Source organism: Pygocentrus nattereri, chromosome 1 (genome assembly GCF_015220715.1).
Source record: "Pygocentrus nattereri isolate fPygNat1 chromosome 1, fPygNat1.pri, whole genome shotgun sequence".
Taxonomy (NCBI): Eukaryota; Metazoa; Chordata; class Actinopteri; order Characiformes; family Serrasalmidae; genus Pygocentrus; species Pygocentrus nattereri.
This window is the reverse complement of record NC_051211.1, coordinates 40,182,559-40,195,134: the sequence shown is the minus strand read 5'-3', so window position 1 is coordinate 40,195,134 and position 12,576 is coordinate 40,182,559. Positions and strand designations below refer to the sequence as shown.

Sequence of the window (12,576 nt, the reverse complement as noted above, 5' to 3'; positions counted from 1 at the left end):
TATGACCTTCATGCATGTGGAATAGTGTCAAATTGAATGTATCTATCTTATTAATCTTTTTTTTTATAAAAATGAACAAATATTCAGTTAATATTTTAAGTAAAAACAAATTATGCAACCCAAAATGGTGCTACAACAAAGTAATGGCTCTTACATACAGTGCCATTAAGATTATTGTGAAGTTTTTCACCATACTTACTCTTGGTAGCTTATTGCGAAAGAGAGCCACCACCATTTGAGTGTGTTTGTTAGGTCAGTGTGCTCTGGCCTTGGAAATTGTTAACGATTGTAAACTTCAGCAACGTAGACTCATACAAACATGATGTTAAGTGATCATGTCAGTGCCGAGCAAATGCTTGTGGCAGGTCTTCACAAACATTCAAAATGCAATGTTAGATAAAGCTAATATATTACAGACTATTAAAGACTTTTCAGCTAATGATAAACAGTCCTTTTACCTGTTAGATGAAGATGAGTTTGAGCTTGCGCCCATTGCAAAAATATTACACGGACTACTGCAAAAGAATCAGTGCTAATCTCAGCTCCATGATTCTGAGAAAGGGTGTAGCCTGAGAAATAACAGTGCAGCAGGCAATCGTAAGCATGACATTCTGCGCAGGCCAGAAGGTCAGTTCACATAGTGGTCAAGAAAGAGCTTAAGCGAGGTGATGTTTTGTAACCAGTAGCTAAAGGCATTTATTTGAAGAGTCTCAGTTAAGAATTGTAGGGAGTACACTGCTCTATGAGATTGTTCATTTCTAAGATTGTGCTCAAGCACAGTAAAATGCCTAAGAAAGGGTGGTAGTGTGTCATTTAAAAGTGCCATGGTTCTTGTCATTCAAGACTTTAAAGCTTGCCTGGGGCTTACACTGTAAGCAGAATATAATCCCTGAGGGATAATGTGATATTTTGAAAATGTCAATGCCAATGGGAATGCAAGATGGGTCTACTAAATGCAGAGATTTAATTTTAGAGACTTCGAGAAGAATAATGATAGCCAAGCAAGGTTTTTAATGATAACTACAAGTAATTATGGGCTGCCGCGAGGAGAGGTTTGAAAATGGTGAACACATGATGAAATCACTAAAGCTGTATTAATATTACTTGTATTCTGCTATTCGCTCTTTTTCTTCTCACTTCCATGTTAACTGACAGTATATTGGGAACACTGGAGGCCATAGTTTTGTTTCAGTTCAGTTTGAAAGGCATGAAGTGACACAACATAATGTGAAGATTTATTTTGTACACACCTCCTGATCTTTCCATCTCTCTGTTAACTAACATTCTTTCTGTTTATACTTTACAATAGCCCATGAATGTCTTGGAATGACATAAAAGCTCTAAATGTTAATGTACTATGTTAGTCAGATTTACATCAACAGTTGGTGCCATAAATACACTAAAATGGTGTGCTATGATATTATTAGTCTACTTTTTTCAATATTTTAAATTACTTTTCTTAGGTTACCAGAGGTACCAGAAAGCTTATATTGATGATATGTAGGTAGCTAGTGAACTAGCCATCATGGATGTTCTGGTTTTAAGTAGTGCATGTTAAATAAAGAACCTGTGGTACTTTCTTTTTAATCAGTTTTGGCAACATGTGTTTTTTTTAAAAAAAAAAAGCAAAAAGTTACTTACAAATCAAATGCAAAAAATATCACCAACCAATAAGCAAGTATTCATATGTCTAATTTGGTGCACTTTAGCTGTTCCAGTGTGAAACAAAGCGAACCAAATTGAATAGTTGCATGATATCACAAAAACTCAAACTCAAAAAGATTCAAATACTTCTAAAAGCAGCATGCCAGCCAACAGAGGATTTCACAATCTCCAAACACTACTTATGACCTCTGCACAGTACTTTGTATGTATATACAGTGTATAAATTGTACTTGATTAACTTTATTTACCTGGCAGTTAATGTTGACCTAAAATTCACCCTCTTTTAATCACCCTCTTAATGTTTTGGATGTGTTTGTGTGTTGGTTCTGCCAGTCTGGAGATGTGTGATGAGACGCAGAACTTCACCATGTGCCCACTATGCGACCGGGCCTGTGACTACTGGCACCTGAGCACAGCTTGTGGCACTGCTCGTGCCAGCCACCTCTTCGACAACCCAGCCACTGTCTTCTTTGCCATTTTCATGTCCCTGTGGGGTAGGCATCCTCTTATTTATGCAGAAGCTTTTCATTGTTCTTCTCTGTCTTCATCGCTACTTATTGAATACTCCTCTGTAGTCATCAGATTCTTAAGCTCTAAAGTCCCCAGGATGTCTGTTCCTCACTCTTAACCTTGTACATTACTTAGTTTACTAGTTTTATATGGTCACTGCGTAATTTATAGTGGTTAATGGATACTGTGTCTTAAGATTGAAGCAATAGTTCTGCAAAATAAATAAATAAATAAACATCTACACAGTTTTCCTTGGAGAAATATGGGTGATGATTGGCAAGTTTTGCCTTGGAACTTTGAAGTTAAGGCAGCTAACAAGCACCTAAATTATCACATGCTTGCCTCAAACTACATAGAATTTATAAATAATATCATATTGACTTGCTTAAGTGTTTTTTTATGTAGAGTGATACACTGTTATCAATAAAAATAGACAAAAATGCATTATGTGATAACAGTAGTAGTGGACCTCCTGATGTCTGAACATTTTACTGTCACGCATGTCACAATAAATGGATAAGCCTGGAGGTTAAAGGGTTAACAAAATGAGCAGAAGTGATAAAGGTCTGTTTAGAACCACCTTCCCAGCCCCTCAGTTCAGACTGTTCTGTGTGCTGCCTCAGCACCTGCTCTGGATCTGAATCCCAGGTGACGAGCACTATGAGTAAGCAGATATGTTGCTGTGTCTCTATGGAGATGGAGATAAAGGCTTGTGTGTACAGTACGTGCGGGTGATGAATGGGCAGGTATAGCATTACCAGTGCCTGTCAGTGGCTTCTCAGGCCTGGTCTTGGCTCTGCCGTCATCGGCCCTTCTCTTGGAGCCTTTGTGAGTGCTTTTTTTTCACAGCTGTGTGTGGCAATGAGGTATATGCATTATTCCCCATACGCAGACCCCCGGTGAGGAGCAGATGGAGTGTTTGTGTGTACAGTCATGCACCTGGAGCGGCTAGTATTTATTGGCTTTCAAGTACACTTTTCAAACTGAGAGCAAATACTGTCCTAATATTTGTCTACAATGAATGGGATGATTTGTTATCTAAATTTGTAGTCCTATTCATGAGGAGTTAAAAGTGTGCCGACACAAAGAAAGCGATGCGATTTATTACAGACTAAACAAACCATTACCGTAATTAGTGATACAGTGTTTTTGCTCATGTTCATATTTCTCTCTCTTGCTCTCTCTCTTTTTCTCTTCCCCTGGCCTCATACAGCGGTCATGTTTCTTGAGCACTGGAAGCGCAGGCAGAACAGCTTAAACTACAGCTGGAATATGACAGGAATGGAGGAGGAAGAGGTGTGTGTCTACTGGAAAATTTACCTTCATCCAGCACTTGTTAACATGATCAGCCATATACGATGATGTGGAGGCCAAGAGCAAAAGAATAACAGGATTCTCTCTGTCAGTCATATGTCTGCATGTTATTTTGGCACTCCTTAAGCTTAAATTAGTGGAGGATGCCTTGAGGCTGAATTGTACTCTTACATCTGCAAACATATGAGAGTTTTTGTGAATTTTATGTATAGATGTCTGTCAACATATAGTAACGTATAGTACACAGACATTTGGGTGCCCTGGTCAGATTATGTTTTGCTGATTTTCTAAGTGAAAATTAGTACACAACCTCAACAGAGAACACAGAATTACTCTTTATTTGCAGAATTTAAAGCAAAAACAAAGAAATTGTGCACCAAAATATTAAACATTTTAATAATCGTTAGTAAACATTTAAACTTAATAAACTTATTTTCACTTTCAGAAAATCATAGAATCAGTTTGCAGTAGTGAGGCAGTGTCAAAATCAGAATGCACAGAATAGAAAGAGGAAAGTGTCACATTTTTCCTCCCTCTCTCCAAAAATGTATTAACACTTCATTATCTGGTGATATTTTGGAGGCCGTATAAATGATTGTTTGTTTAAGTGTTGCACCTCTTCCACCAGCTAATGCTCAAATTGCTCACCTGCCCCCAAAACTACCACATGTGCTTGACAGACAGCTCCAAAAAATCACACAACACATAATTGACATTTTGGAGAAGTGCATATTGTAGCCTTTTAAATCATAAACCACATCTTGTTTAGGCTTATAAGAGCAAAAATTATAGGCTATTAGCAGCTCTTTTAGGTCTAAACACATATAGTTTATGGTATACATGTATATAGATTTAAAGCTGTTCCTATGACAGCTTTTTAAAAAAAAATGAACATAACTCTGTGTTGATTAAAAAAAACATGTTTGCACGCCAGCTTGCCTAAAAATAGCACCAGTATAAATCTAGTGCTGCTTGTTTTACCCAGTGTAGTTTTTGTTTTCATTTGACATATTCCCCTTTCCTCTCCGAAAATGCAATCTTCCCCCTCAGGAACGGGCAAAGGTTTGAATTTTTTTTCCTTTTGTAAACTATCTCCTTCGAGATTCCGTAGATAACTCTTGGAGCTTGCCCTTGCTTTGTGTCCTTGAGTTGCTGTGGGTTTTGACCTATTTGAATGGTTTGAAATTCCTCCAAATGAAGTCTCACCAGTCAACCAGCAGGTCACACACAGAATATGAAATTAATATTACAGTTTGGCCTCTCGTCCACAGGAGCACCCGAGACCTAAATACGAAACCCTACTCCTTCAGAAGAGGCAGAGGAAGAGAAGAAATAGAAAGAAGAACAAAAGCGAGGTGAGTGGTTTGCTCATGATAAAGCTGAAAGCTTTAATGAAACAGCCAGCTGCTGTTTCAGTTGCTGGTAAATGAACAACTTTTCTAGGTGTTCAATTTGGATTCTAAACACATTAGAAATGCGCTAGTTAGGCACTTCAGAAACTTTGCTTTTGTACTGAAGTTACTGTCATACACTTTCTTGACAGCTTTTTGTACTGTCAGATGCTGTCGGCCTTTGTTTTGAATAACGACTGATTTTGAACAGATTTCTCACTTTTGCTTTTGCTCTGTGCAGAACTGTCACCGAGGAGCGCAGCACTCGCAGCATATATGTTTTGTTTTCTTGGAAGGAATACAAATGAGGACTTATGGTTATAGGGCTGGTACCAAACGCTGTGAGCTGCCAGCAAATGCTTCCATGATGCATTGCTCTGGCTTGAGGCGTTTGGCACCAGAACTTTGGAGGTTTGGTGGGCTGCTCTCCGCACTGGTTCTGCCAGGGCAGAAGGAGGGGGTTGAGGGAGAGAGAGAGAGAGAGAGAGAGAGAGGGATAGAGAGAGAGTGAGATTGGCAAGCAGTGTAGAGGAAGGTGAGAGCACAGCTTCTTCATTCACGAGCAGCACTGTTGGCTGGCTGGAGGCCCCTTTTTGCGTGCTGTTACCTGTTAGTGTGTGATCCGTGGGCTCTGTGTGTTCCAGCCTGAGAAAAGTGTGGAGGAGAGCATCGATCTGGGCAAGGACAAATGGAGACAGTGGTTGCTGTCTGCCATGGCTACAGGGAACCCGGTAAATGCTGCTCTCTCTCTTTCTCTGTTTCTCGCCCCCCTGCAGTTCCTCTAGAGCCTTCTCTGCACCTGCATCTCTGTGCTTCTCTGTGTCTCTCTTTAACTCTCTGCCTTGCTGTGGGGCTGCATTTTCTTCTGTCTCTTATACGCTTGTTGCCTGGGGACCTTCCTTCTTGGCTGTGGGATCACAAGAGTTCTGTTTGCATTTCTGGCCCTGCTTAGCTCGTAGTGGTTGGTCCTGACTAGCACTTTGGTTCTACTTTCAGTAGTCCTAGTAATGTTGGGTTTTTTCTGTTAAAAGTCTTCTGCCACTGCTGCCAAAACCCGTTTCAGTTTTCACATTTTTCATGTTCAGTTCAGTAGAAATTTAGGTGGGACTAAAAGCACCTTGTTGGGAGTGTGTGTGTTTTGTTTCACTGGCAGGAACGATCTTGGATCTGGCGATTATTTAGGTGTAGCATCAGTGTTATTAATTAAAGGTACAATAAAAATAGACCTAGAACTGGTAAGATTCAGTAAGTCCTTGGTATAATTGCTACTACACTGGTCCCTGAATATGTTGTAATGCTCATATAAAACTGAGATTAATGAGATGAATCAAAATCAAATTAAACCCATAAGACTTTGTTCTTCACCACAAAACTAGCCAGAATAAAGTCTAAATAACAGGACATATTCAGCTCTGTTTACTCTGTGTGTAATTGGGGATGGAAATAGGAGAGGGCACTGAGTAGTTGTACTTTTTTGTATGTAAGTCTGAGCAATAAATCATAACCAATATTACTGAGTTTCATCAAAGTAATCAAAATAATTCTCAAGTTTATCAGAAATATTTTATTTTTGTTAAACTGCATTTCATTTTGAGAACTGCCTGCTTGTAGATGGTGATTTCTTCAATCACATGCTGGTTCCTGTTTCAGAAACCAGTAATCACTGAAAAAGGCCATGCAATATGAGAAACTAGCTAGGCCAGGGCTGCTAAAAGTGTTACCTCTGGGCCAAAGTTGGCCTGTGTGTACATTTGAATTGGCCCTCCAGTATTTTAATAACAAAATATAGTGCAATGTCAAAATGCATTATTAAAACTCGATTAGAAACCTACATTATTTTTTTCTATATTGTTTTGTCTTTTTGGCCCTTTGCCCATCAAACAATGTTCAGATGTCATATATGATAGGAATGAAGGAGGAAGAGGTGTGTCCACTTGAAAATTGACCTTAATCCTGCACTTGTTGACATGCTCAAGTATGTATCATGAGGTGAAGGCCAAGAGTTACTCCTGTTGCTCAGGACTCTTATTGTCACTCTTATGCCTAGATGTTATTTTGGCACTGTTTAAATGAACATGTGAGAGTTTTTGTGCAACATATAGCAGCATATAGTACACAGATGTTTGGTTGCCCCAGTCAGATTACGTTTTGCTGATTTTCTAAGTGAAAATTAGTACACAGCATCTACAGTGAGCACACTTCTGAACATTACAGAACACAATTACTCTTTATTTGCTGAATTGAAAGCAAATGAATGGAAATTTTGCACTAAAATAGTAAAAATCTTTAGGTGTTATTTTCACTTAGAAAATCAATTTGGCTAGAGCTGTTAAAATGTTTTTTCAATATAACTCTACTTGCATACAAGATGAGGATTTGCAGTTGCAAACATTGAGTCAAAAAGTTTAGGCCCCCCTGAACTAGATGGTTTCTGACATTTCAGAATTCTTGGAAATACTTGGAGAATTTACATTATAGCTATACCAAGTAACTTTTTTTGTAAAGTAAATTTTTGTTTTATAAAACTATGTTTTAATTGTTTTGGATGTGGGGAAGAAAAGATTAGCAAACTCTGTTGATCTGTGTCCAGCTGTAGTTTTACAGTAAGAGTACTGACAAAGAACTAGTGAAGTAGAAAAAGGGAAAAACTAGATTGGCTGACCTGCCCTAGAATGTGATAGCTTAATGCTTGTAAGACATGGTGTGCCGAAGGAGGAATGGGTTCTCTTTATGACCATCACAGGCCATTGCTCTCTGCCATAATCCTCTTACCATAGCAAGCTGTGTTTGCTACTAATACTATAATTAACTACTACTTGTTACCTTGAGTCTTCAACCCCCACCATCTGGGCAGAATGGCAGTAGTAAAAACAGTGAGTTGTAGATGCTTTCCTCAGGTTTCTTCTTTGTGTTTTTTACTGGAAAGGCAAGGCTGTGTGATCAAATGGCATGTTGGCTTAGTCTTGCCCAGAGTGTTTCAATTAAAACAGGCACATTAGGCAAATTATCCAAGTTGATCAAGGCTCATTAATAGCAAGATGCTACAGAAAGATGTGACAAGACAACAGACACTCACAGAGCACTTTATTAGGTACACCTACCTTGTATTTACACTCATTGTCCATTTTATCAGCTCCACGTACCATATAGGAGCACTTTGTAGCTCTATATGACAAATAGTAGTCCATCTGTTTCTCTGCATGCTTTGTTAGACCCCTTTCACCCTGTTCATCAATAGAGAGGACCCCCACAGGACCACCACAGAGCAGGTATTATTTGGGTGGTGGATCATTCTCAGCACTGCAGTAACACTGACGTGGTGGTGGTGTGTTAGTGTGTGTTGTGCTGGTATGAGTGGCTCAGGCATAGCAATGCTGCTGAAGTTTTTAAACTCCAGTGTCCACTCACTGTCCACTCTATTATAGACACTCTTATCTCATGGATCCACCTTGTAGATGTAAAGTCCGAGATGAAAGCTCATCTTCTGCTGCACAGTTTGTGTTGGCCATCCTCTAGTCCTTCATCAGTGGTCACAGGACGCTGCCCACAGGACGCTGTTGGCTGGACATTTTCGGTTGGTGGACTATTCTCAGTCCAGCAGTGTTAAAAAAAAAAATCCAGCAGCACTCCTGTGTCTGATCCACTCGTACCAGTGCAATGCACCACCACCAGTTCAGTGCCACTGCAGTGATGAGAATCCACCACCCAAATAATATCTGCTGTGAGAGAGATCTGACCATTGAAGAACAGGGTAAAATTGGATAACAAAGTGTAGCTGCTATGGTAAGTGAAGCTGTTTAAATGGACAAAAAGTGTAGATACATTGTAGGTGTACTTAATAACATGTTTAGTGAGTGTATCTTCAGTGTAATAGTGTAAAAAAAATCTACCATTAAAACACCTAGTATGACAAATTTATATCTTTTTTAAAAGATATGATTAATTTGTTCATTATTTGCACTACTTTTGTAAGGATTTTATCAATTATTGTTGTTATTATTATGTTGAAAAATGAGTAATACAAGGTTGGTTAAAATATAAGCAAGACATCAGAAAGTATTTTAAGGTGCTTTATTCAAGATTTAAACTTTTTTGGGAACAAGAAGTTATTAAATGTTAAGTAACATACTGTTCTTATATAGTTACAGATGTTCATTTTCTTATTGACTTGTCAGGCATAAGATTTGATCACAACTTTTCAAATATACGTTACTTTAATTATAACTCTGTTCTCAAAGCTATAAAGTTTTCTCAATATGGAATCATCTGCGGCTCTGTTCATCGCTTGGGACACATTCAAAATTTATTTTTCCTTTTTTCACAGGTTACTACAAATGATTTCAAACCTGTGAGGTAGTGCAGTACCTGCATCCCGTGTGAGAAAATTGGTTTTAAATGACTGAAAACAGTGATTCCAAACTTTTGAGCATAAGTGTAGAAATTATATTTAAATACACTTTGCTCTTTCGTCTTTTTAATTTACTAAAAATTGTACATTTATTTTGGTATAAGGCTATCTAGTGAGTGTACCTAGTAGTGCAGCTAGTGAGGCACTTTGCCAAAATTGCTGTGTTTTATATTGACCCATAAACCCTGTCAGCATTACAAATTGGCACTGTAACCAGAGGGGATAGCTGTGGATCTGCATACTTAATAATAATTAAATAAATATAACCTGTTACTCGCCTTGTATTTCATTTAAGACCATATATTAATAAGAGAAGGCATTTAAAGGAGTCAGTTGGTAACACTGAAATGGGGGCTAAATGTTTGGGGAATAGTGAGATCCCTCTCTGGGCTTTAGTCTGATGTGGTTCGGGGCACTCTGACCTAAACGCTAGCCTACTTTCCATTGTTCTCCGATGTGTCTGTCCAAGAGTCACAGATTTCTAGCAGTGACTTTCAACAGGAAGCCCATGTCTTATGTTTAGCTCCTCTGTCCTAGATAGCATGGCCCACGGTCAGTCCTGGCCTAAATGTCAGACACCTACATTTTAATAGTCTCCTATTATAGATGCCTTTCCCACTGTGTTTGCTGTCAGAAGACGCATATGACACTCTTTTTATCTCAGGCTGAAGGCAGGCAGTGTTTTATGAAGCTAACAAGAACATACAAGCCAAGGAAATGGGTGAAGCCCACTGCGGTTCCTCGAGTTATAATCCAGGCTGTGTTCCCATCATTGAGGAAAACACAAAGAGAAGTCATGAGACTGTGGTTGATGCTGTCTGTGGCTGACCTGTTTCTGAAGGCCATGTTGCAATGAGTGACTGGTGTTGACTTCTAACTTTACCGACTGCTAGGCTTTTCGTAGTGTCGTTTCTGATGAGTATATGGTGTGTGAAGCCTGGTGAAACACCTCAGTGGAGCAGCGGTGGTTGAAGCTAAACATCCTGTAGGGATTGTTCAGTCACACATCGTATACTAGTATGTGCATACGTAGTAGAAGATAATTGAGGAAACTTGTAGAAAAAGACATTTGAAAGGTATTTAGGTCATGGAGATTTTCAGGAATGTGTTTGTTCGTTTCAAGGTGAAGAATTGCAAGTAGAAAAATCGAATTAAATGTTCTGGAGGAATGTGTGCTTGTTAGCTTATCACAAAGAGGTCCGGTTCCTAGTGTCTACACATTATCAAAATAAATGGTTAACTTGCTTTAGTGGATACAACACATGATTTAGTTTATCTCTCTTTTGACTGAGTTTTGTTCACACTGGCCAGCAGAGAGAGCTAGACTCCAGCCTAGTGAATGTATGTTAGAAAATGTCTCTGTTTATTTCTGTTTATGAGAGAAAGAGGAAGGGAGAAAGCAAGACATCTACAGACGGAGAGAAACAAATACCATGAGGGAGACAAAGCTACAGTTATAGAGATACAGAAAGCAAGGGAGAGAAGGAAAGTGAGATGACAAGCTACAGAGAGAGAAAGCAGAGAGAGTGTAAAACAGAGGAAAAGACAGCGACAGAGGGAAAGAAAGGAAAAAAATAAGGGGAAAGCAAGATGAGATCTACAGTAAGAGATGGAGACCGAGATGGTGAGCTGCAGTAAAACAAAGAGAATGAGAGAGGGAGCGTACTCTCAGCAGGAGTGTCACAGCTCCATGCTGGGCAGAACTCCAAACCACCGGCTTATCTACAGCCCCCGCCTCGTTGCCATAGCAACCGCAGGACACTCAACCCCCTTCACAAGGAAGCAGAGTGGGGTCGCATTCTAAAAGCCTTATCACTCAGCTATGCCAACTTGGCAGCTTTCTTTCATAAACACAGCTATTAGTGACTCTTATTAATAAATTGCAGCGCTTTTGATAAGCATGGCTATTTTAGGCAAAGCCTGATTTATTCCTCTCCCCCCAGATTTAAGCGAGATCATCATTAGGATCTGGGAAGAGGTGTGTGTTTTTATAAGTGTGACCTGCCCCTCTTCAATTGTGGCCTTTTGTTTTTGGAACTGACTTGCATAAGAATGGGATCTTTGTGAACGATTACTCTTCTTTATAGAAAATCTCTGGGAAGGATGTACGTACGAACACTTTGTGGTGCAGTGCAAAAATCACCTTCATTGACCACAATATGGTTGATTTTAAAGTTCGATTGAGTAAAACCGCAGCTTATCACACAAACTGTCCCAAGCCCTGCCCACTAACTGCTCGCTTCTGAGGCACAGTGTTTAAAAGGCACTATAAAATAATGGAGCCATCAAAAAGCTCAAGACAAAATAGAAAATATTAGTTCAGTAATTTTCTCACGTGTCCTGAAAGTTTAAACCGTGTTATTTTGATAGTAAACCTTCAGCACATGTTCAAGACTACTGCCTCCATCCAAACACAATATCTCAAAAGTGGCTCAAACTTTAGTAAGTCCACACATGTACTATCTCTAACCACTTGTGCCGTTTACTTGTTTTGTGTAGCGCCCTCAAATGCACATGAAATTATGTATCTCCAAAATGGTATCTTTACAGGGAAAGCAAAGAATTTTCTTAACTTTTAACCAAAGTTAATGGAACAAGATTGTTTTTCCAAGTAATTTTGGAGTACTTCCATTGGCACATTCATCATGAAACTTTAATATATTGTAAGAGGCAGCTATTCAAGATTGTAAATTAATAAAATGGCCAAGAAACTAGGCTTGTGCACCTGTTTCGTGTAACATACAGGTAGAATTTGTCACATTCGTGTCTGAAACTTTTGCAAAAGCTTAGTTTATCAGGTCCTCTGTGTTATTTCTGGTTGGTTGATGGACTGACTGAGTGTTGCTCTCCTAGATTCCTTTGGGTTTTTTACACATTGTTGCTGGAAGCCAAGATTGGCCATAAAACTATGATGTAGGCCTATTCTTAGAATTAAGGGCAATTTTGGGTTTTTGCAGGGCTCTTGGCTGAACATTATTGTTGAGGTGCCGATGGAATTACTTGGAAGATTGCTGTCGTGAGATTCAGAATGTCTGGAACCTGTCCTACCAGGCACTGTACAATTGAATTTGCTATCCATGTTTAAAAGTCATCTGCAGTTTTTGTAATCTGTGGCCTTGTGCAGGCCATTAATCAGTGAGCGCATTACAGAATTATAGTGTGTGAGTTCTTTGTGTCTGTGTGTGTGTGTGTTTACATGAAAGCAGCTTTAGGTCTGGTCAGCTTGCAGCAATATGTAGGGATGGGAGAGTGTGTGAGAATGAGAGGGATTTAAAATGTGTGTCAGAT

The 12,576-nt window shown here is 39.1% G+C and overlaps 1 protein-coding gene across 3 annotated transcripts in view; it reads left to right on the top strand.

Annotated features, from left to right (window-relative positions):
• Positions 1-12,576, top strand: part of ano2b (anoctamin 2b) — a 69,294-nt gene that overhangs the window by 20,682 nt on the left and 36,036 nt on the right. For 2 of the 3 annotated variants that reach the window (XM_017693984.2, XM_017693986.2), the window contains 4 exons: positions 1,999-2,159; positions 3,389-3,471; positions 4,761-4,844; positions 5,525-5,611. In XM_017693984.2, coding sequence (XP_017549473.1) covers positions 1,999-2,159; positions 3,389-3,471; positions 4,761-4,844; positions 5,525-5,611 — 415 coding nt within the window. The remainder of the gene's footprint in view (positions 1-1,998; positions 2,160-3,388; positions 3,472-4,760; positions 4,845-5,524; positions 5,612-12,576) is intronic. The other variant, XM_017693985.2, reaches the window with a different exon arrangement.